Source organism: Typha angustifolia, chromosome 2, assembly GCF_048772165.1.
Source record: "Typha angustifolia cultivar Huaian chromosome 2, ASM4877216v1, whole genome shotgun sequence".
Lineage (NCBI taxonomy): Eukaryota > Viridiplantae > Streptophyta > Magnoliopsida > Poales > Typhaceae > Typha > Typha angustifolia.
Window position 1 is genome coordinate 990,801 of NC_133240.1, and position 7,888 is coordinate 998,688.

The 7,888-nt window shown below is 38.2% G+C and overlaps 1 protein-coding gene across 1 annotated transcript; it reads left to right on the top strand.

Moving 5' to 3' along the window:
- Positions 1-1,656: 1,656 nt before the first annotated feature.
- Positions 1,657-3,902, top strand: LOC140776416 (caffeic acid 3-O-methyltransferase-like). Its single transcript, XM_073120127.1, has 4 exons — positions 1,657-2,128; positions 2,644-2,954; positions 3,153-3,217; positions 3,502-3,902. The coding sequence occupies exons 1-4, from the start codon at positions 1,734-1,736 to the stop codon at positions 3,796-3,798; spliced, it is 1,068 nt and encodes a 355-aa protein (XP_072976228.1). The 5' UTR covers positions 1,657-1,733; the 3' UTR covers positions 3,799-3,902.
- Positions 3,903-7,888: the final 3,986 nt, after the last annotated feature.

Consider the following 7,888-nt stretch of genomic DNA (forward strand, 5'->3'; position numbering starts at 1 on the left):
AACCCAAACCCGAACCTGCAATCATAAGAAAAGAGTTGGCTCGGGTTAAACCCAAGCCCAACCAAATCCCTCCCCCACGATCGACACAAGGTAGAGAAGATAGAGGAAGAGAGGGAGTTTTCATCAGCAATCACCATTGGCGACGGTTCAACGGCCACACCTCAAGCCCCTCAACGCTCTCGTGACGTCGCCGTCCTCATGAGGTGGAGGAGAAACCATAGAAGACGATCAACTCCATGGCCGACAGCGATCAAAGCCACGAGGGCTCCAAAAGTGAACGCCCACGGCATGAGACCAATGACAAGAGGCTTCTAGTGGTGGAGCGACAGCAACCCGAAGCTGCTTGCCAGCGTGATTCGCCAACGAAGTCAAAATCTCACGAATTATGAATTTCTATTTTAACTTATTATACTCAATTAAACTTTAGGGGTGGAAGAGGGATTACCAAGGAGTCACGTGGTGGTCTCCAATGACTCTAGCGGCACTCCGGTAAGCTAATTCCATGGCATGACTCTAACGGTGAGAAAGAAGAAAATAAAGGATGAGAAGAAAAAGAAAAAGGAAAGGAGGTTAGGGGGTTAAGGAAAGAGAGAGAGAGAGAATTAGGGTTTAATTTATAGAGTAAAAATTCAAATCTAAATTAGATTTGGGTTCGGCGAGATTTCTGCGGCCGCCTTGTCGCATGCTAGAGAGGGAAAGGGGAAAGGGTTGCACGTGCAACTCATGTGCTCCCTCGTCTCTCTCAATTTCTTTTTTCAATTCTCACAATCAATTTTAGTTTTGGTGGATTAATATTATTACGCAATTTTTATAAATTTACACTCCTCTTTTAATTAAAATATGTATAATTAAATAAATTGAAAGAGTATATATATCAAATATATTTGCTCTTATCTAGGAACAAATAGTAGCATTTGTAAATTATCACTAAAAATATATAATTACTGCAATATAAGAACAAATAGTAGCATGTGTTACACATAAAATCATATAAAAGATTTTATTTGTAAGGGTAAACGCATAAAAAACCCAAATAGTTCTTGCAAGAATACTTGATCTTTTTGGCAGAATTAGGGAGCTTTTGACCAAACTAGTCCTTTTCTAATTTATTTTTACCGAAATAGACTATTACTCAAACTTTTCACCAAACAGAATTTAATCTGCTATAGCCCTAATAAAAACACTAAACTAATCAACATTATAAAATATATATATATATATATATATATATATATATATTCAGCAGTTAAGAAAAAAAATTTACAAATAATAAAAATGCTAAAATGATTAGTGTTTTAAAAGAAGTATTGATTAGTTTAGTATTTTTGTTAAGGCTACAGTGAATTAACTCTATTTGATAATAAGTTTGAGAGATAGTCTAATTTTATAAAAAAACTAAAAAAATAAAAGTATAGTTTGGTCAAAAACTCGGAATTAGGTGATGACAAAATATTGTGGTAGGAGTAATTCATCTTTTTCATAGTGAGTGTGAATTAGGTCTTCTAGGAGTACTCGATAATTTTGGTGGAATTTATTGTGATGCCAAAAAAGTTGATGGGTGATTTAATGACACTAAAAACTTCCAACCAACTTAAAATGGCAATTAAGCTGATAATTGCCGTTGGTGGGTGAACTCACTTCCCATAAAAGGACCCTCTTCCACAGTTCCCAGCACACTATCCACTTTCTCACTTTCCCAAATTGCTCGTCTCTCTCCTCTTCCGTGTATTTCCATGGGGTCCACGAACGCAGACGCGGAGGACGAGGCTGCGTGCATGCTCGCCCTCCAGCTCGGCAGCACCTCCATCCTCCCCATGACCCTCAAAGCGGCCCTGGAGCTCGACCTCCTCGAGATCCTCGTTGCAGCCGGGAAGCCCGTCACGGCGGAGGAGGTGGCGGCGCAGCTGCCGACGGCGAACCCCCAGGCGCCCGTGATGCTCGACCGGATGCTGAGGCTGCTCGCCTCCTACAAGGTGGTCGGCTGCGACGTGGAGGCCTCTGGCGACGGAAACGTTGTGAGGAGGTACAAGCCGGTGCCGGTCTGCCGCTGGCTGACGAAGAACGAGGACGGCGTCTCCATGGCGCCGCTCGCGCTCATGAACCAGGATAAGGTGCTTATGGAGAGCTGGTATGGTCGCATTCATCTACATACTTTTTTTTTAATAGGATCCCATCCAGATGCTAGATGTAGGAATTTATCACTGTCCAATACTTTGATGCATATCTTCATTAGTGATCTAAGTGCCAAGTACCCGGATTTAGTAAATTCCTGAACGCTAATTTGCACGGGATTTACAAAATTTATAATTCGCGCCCTCGCTTTCAGTATTTATATTCCCGATCTTTTTGCAAATAACCACCTATGTTTCCGATTTTAGTGGCAAGGGAACTCCAATTTTTATGGGGTATATCTGCAAATAATTATATCTAAAGATGTATAATCAGAATAGTTAAACTCTTTTGACAAAAATGCCCCTCAGGATGTAGAATATATACCAATTTTTAATGTAGGACTTCAAAAGATCATCATGTCAAACACTAGGAAAGCAAGTAGAAGAAAAGAGACATAGATCTCCTTAAATCTAATTCTTTCAATATGCTTGTTCTTAGGTTGATAACATGTCGTTAGTTAGTTGTGTACAGGTACTACTTGAAGGATGCAGTGTTGGACAGCGGGATCCCTTTCAACAAGGCATACGGCATGATGGCGTTCGAGTACATTGGCACAGATCCCCGCTTCAATAAGGTGTTCAATGAGGGGATGAAGAATCCCTCGGTCATCATCACGAAGAAGCTCCTCGAGTTCTACCGGGGATTCGACAATGTCAACGTGCTCGTCGATGTTGGCGGCGGCATTGGCGCCACTCTCCACATGATCACCTCCAAGCACACCCATATCAAAGGCATCAACTTTGACCTCCCCCATGTCATCTCTGAAGCACCTCCTTTCCCAGGTAACTTAATCTCATTCATTTCGCAGACTTAATCAGCACTTTTTGCTATTCGACAAATCACTTAGGATAGTTGTTCAATTGAATTGAATTTCAAATTTGGAGACTTTTGATCCAAGAATTTAAATTCCAAACTGCAAAACTCTTATTATGTATGGATTAATTTGGTGTGGTCTGTATTTTTTGGTGGGTTTGGTGCAGGAGTGCAGCATGTAGGAGGAGATATGTTTGCCAGTGTCCCAACTGGAGATGTCATCTTGATGAAGGTCAGTTTACCCAATCTACTGTTCAATAAGATTCGGTAGGACTTTGATATTAGGTAGATCATGCACATCATTCTAGATGCCTCTCTTCAACTGTAGAGTTGAAATCAAGGGAGCAGCAGTTCAAACATGGAAGGCTATAGAAATATAGTATATATTTGTTGACTTGTAAACTTATACAAGGTTCAGACGTAGGACCTACTCTGATATCATACTAATTCATCAACTATTCTAAAAAATAAAACTGTTATATCCGGACAATAATGATCAAAATGCTAATCTTGCAGTGCATTCTTCATGATTGGAGCGACGAGCACTGTGCGAAGATATTGAAGAATTGTTATAAGGCTCTGCCGGAGAACGGCAAGGTGATCATCATGGAGTGCATCCTTCCGGTGACCCCAGAACCAACTCCTGAAGCACAAGGTGTCTTCCATTTAGATCTCATCATGTTGGCTCACAGCCTTGGAGGCAAAGAGAGGAGTGAGAAAGAGTTCAGGGACTTGGCCAAGGAAGCTGGCTTCAAAGGATTCAATGCATCCTATGTCTTTGCCAATTCTTGGGCCATAGAATTTACTAAGTAGGAGGGAGAGAGAGAGAGTATTGGATGGTTTAATCTTGCTTATCTTCTCATTGAGAGGCATACTCATGGATTGTGATTGCAGTGAATAAAGATATCATTTTCTTATTCTGATGTTTTGAATTGTTTGGCCCAATTAGAGTAAATGAAGCCTATGGCTTGCATGATATGAAATAGCTAATTCTTGTCGATGATCCAGAAAAAGGGAGTGCTAGTTTTGTTGACAGACCTATAAAGATGATAAATATAAGGCACAAAGATGGAAACCGAAGGACAATAAAACCACATATTCAACCAATAAAAGATCTTGAAATCCAAAATAACGGCCCTGCACTACAACAATTTATATATTTAGTAGCAACCATAATTGCTACTAAAGAATATATTTTTTGTTGCTAAAATATTTAGCAGTAAAAGAATGATTTGCAACGACAGGTGCTGTTGCTAAATCTTAGCAGCAAATTAGCATTCACTGCTAAAATTATAGTTTATAGCAACAAATATATTTGCTATTATAGGTTAGAATTCACGGTGATGATCATAATTGCTACTATCACTAGTTTTTAAGATGACAAAGAACTTATAGTATCATTTGTCACTAAAAATTGTTTAGTGACAATTATATTTGTTGATAAAAATTTGAATTTCTTTAGCAGCAAAATATATATGCTACTTATATACTATCATTTATATATATTTTTTAGTAGCAAACACAGTTGCTACTAAAAGTATTATCCATTAAGCAATAAAAAAATATTAGATTATATTAGAATTTATTAGTTTTCTACCATCATTTTGTAAAAGTGAATACAATTGAACATTAGAGCAATATATTTTCATATGCTCTTATTTAACATATTTACCTAATTTGATTACATCCAAAATAAAAACATCTCACACAATATATGATACCTCCAAAATATAATTTATATTGCAAATATTTAAAATATCACATAGTGTATCAAGTTCAAATACATATATAATATATATAGAAAAAAATAACATAATCTACTACAAGTATATTAGTTTTGTTCGACATGTCCAAAATAAAGCAAGAAAGAGAACAATATAAAAACCAATGTTCAGAGATAGAAGTGACCATTGTTTTACACTATTTGTAATCAACGGACAAAAATATAGAAGATTTAATTTATTTTCAGTTATATAAATTTTTTGATATAAGAAATAAAATAATAAAAGGATTTAGTATAATTACATACGTAGATGGCCAAGCAACACAGGATCTAGCAGCATCACCAATAGTTTAAAACGTTTGTATTGTCTAATGAATGGCTCACTTTTTATTATTGTCTCATTGATAACTACTTTTTAAAATTGTTGCCCTAATAGCACTCCTCCTACGTTAGATAATGAGTTACGGCTCATTTGCATCCAATGTGCTACAATATTTTTATGAGAGTATTTGCAATTTTTAGAAGAACTTTTGATCCAACCTACAATTATAAACTAATGATATGTCATATAATCATTACATTTATGTCTTGATCTTTAACATATGTATGCATATAGCTCAATTTTTGCAATATTGGTGTTGAGTGTAAACACAAAAAGTTTGAAATATAATTGCATATATTTACCTGAGAATCTGATGTATAATTTAAGACAAATTATTATATTTCAATACAACAAATTATGATGTAGTATGTACTACCAAGGATACTTGCAATGCATCATACTCATCTTAGTAAGGAAGATTAATTATCTCAATTGTCCCAAAAATATAATTATAGACTCTGTACATTACTACATTTCAGACATTTTTATCAAAGAATCGCTGCACAAGGAACTATTCAAGTTTAAATGCACAAGGTATTTTAGTTGTACAGATTTATGTGACAAGACAGCTAAAGACCAAAATCATATAATAAAATGGAAGAAGTTCAGCTAACTTTTCTTTAGAACAAGGGTGAAATAGGTATAAATATTCTAATTTTTAAAATCAGAAAAAGAGGGTTAATACTAGTATAGGTTATTATAATGTTTAATTCAATATTATAGTATAAGATATAATAATTATATTTGATGTGATATAAAGTTGATATTAAAATAATAAAATTATATTGGGAATTAATGATGTTTTAAACCAAATGACGAAAATACCCTTGACTATATGTTAAATAGTAAATAGTATGGGGCATTTCTACTGCGGACTTCCCTACATTGTGCAGGGTTATAGTACGAGGTTATAACCCCACACTCCGGTGTGTAGGATATTACCTCGCACTTCAGTGTGTAGGGTATTACCTTGCACTATGCGGGGTTATAACCTCGCAATTTAGTGTGCACGGTATTGCCTTGCACTATGCGGGGTTATAACCCCGCACTCAAGTGTTAATTGATGCTACTTAGCAAGAGCGTTAGAGTGATCGTGGGCGAGGGCGAAGATGTTGCCCCACCATAGGGAGAAGCAGTTGAGGAGGACGGTGGCTCTAAGTTGTTGTTTGCATAACCTCTCTTTGCATCTACAACAACAACATCGAAAGATACTACTTTGAAGTCTTCTCAACTGAATTAGGTGTGCGCATCGGTGTGCAGGATATTACCTTGCACTTCAGTGTGTAGGATATTACCTTGCACTATGCGGGGTTATAACCCCGCACTTCAGTGTGCAAGGTATTACCTTGCACTATGCGGGGTTATAACCCTGCACTCGAGTGTTAATTGATGCTACTTGGCAAGAGCATCGAAGTGATCACAGGCGAGGGCGAAGATGTTGCCCCACCATAGGGAGAAGCAGTTGAGGAGGACGGTGGCTCTAAGTTGTTGTTTGCATAACCTCTCTTTGCATCTACAACAAGAACGTCGAAAGATACTACTTTGAAGTCTTCTCAACCGAATTAGGTGTGTGCATCCATGGTTGCCTTTCTAGAGAAGAGAAAGAGGAGAGAGAGAGGATGGGAAATCAAATTGTAGCTGATTAGATGTTAAATTAGTGACGTCAGCTTAAAAGGGTAAAATAGTAATTTATAGGTATTAATAAATCAGTTTTTAAAAATTGTATAGAATAAGATGAGAGAGAATGTTAAAATAATATACTAAAATAAGGTAAAATATTGTTTACTTACTACACCAGAATAAGGAGGCTTATTCTAGAAGAAGCCTATTCCTATTTCATAAGTGAATAGGGCTATGATTTCAAGTCAAAATTCACGTCATTATACCCAAGAATTTTCTCTATAAGCTCTCTTTACTTATTTTACTTGGGGATTTTATGGAATTTTAGGGTTTGGGCTGGTTTTAATGAGGGGATCACGGGAAGAAAATTTTGGGTAAATACAAATAAAGCACCTTATTTGTAACACCCTCAACCAAAAAAAAAAAAAAATGAAGCACATGGGAGAGGTGGGAGTGAAAGGTGCTGGAGTGGAGCCGGACTCCACTCCGCCCCACTCTCCCCCTCATCTCCATAAAGGCCCAACCCTTCCTTGATCTTTCCATTTTGCCAACCTCTCTCTCCTCTCCCTTTTTCCCCCCCCCCCCCCCCTTTCTCTCTCTCTCTCTCTCTCTCTCTCCCTCTTTCTCTCTCTCTCTCCCTTTTCTCTATTTTGTGCCGTCAAAGGACCCGATGAGGGCCGCGGATCACCAGAGCGCTCGCGGACCAAATCAAAACCCCAAACTCCAATCCTCAGGTTAGCCTCCATCTTCTCTTTAAATTAGTTTTCTAAGTAATTCATAGAAAAATCCTAGTTTTCTATTGTTACCTTCACCAGAGAAATTCGACAACTGGCAACTTCAAGTCTACCATCCACCAGTCCGGGAAATTTCCCCGCATCAATCAATCCCTTACTATAGATACCAAATTTGGATACCCAATGGGTGCGTAGGAGGCGATGCCATGTCACCTACCACCGTTGGTTCCTCGGTCGCTGGCGGCCACCACCGGTGGTGGTTGCCTCGCTTGTCAACCTCGATCGACTCAGCTCTTCGCGTGGAAGAGGTAGGTACTCAGGGTTGAGGACTTCGAGCCCTTTTGCGCCAAGGTGGAAACCTCCATGGCTGTCGGCCATGGAGTTCCTTACTCCTCACTATTGGCCACTTTGGCTAACGGTTCAACCCCGGCTTCAACCCAAGTC

Excerpts from the sequence above, each read along its gene's own strand:
- LOC140776416 (XM_073120127.1), top strand. The coding sequence starts at position 1,734 with ATGGGGTCCACGAACGCAGACGCGGAGGACGAGGCTGCGTGCATGCTC. Across the intron at positions 2,955-3,152 it reads TGAAGCACCTCCTTTCCCAG|GAGTGCAGCATGTAGGAGGA; the intron begins GTAACTTAATCT and ends GGTTTGGTGCAG. Across the intron at positions 3,218-3,501 it reads GAGATGTCATCTTGATGAAG|TGCATTCTTCATGATTGGAG; the intron begins GTCAGTTTACCC and ends CTAATCTTGCAG.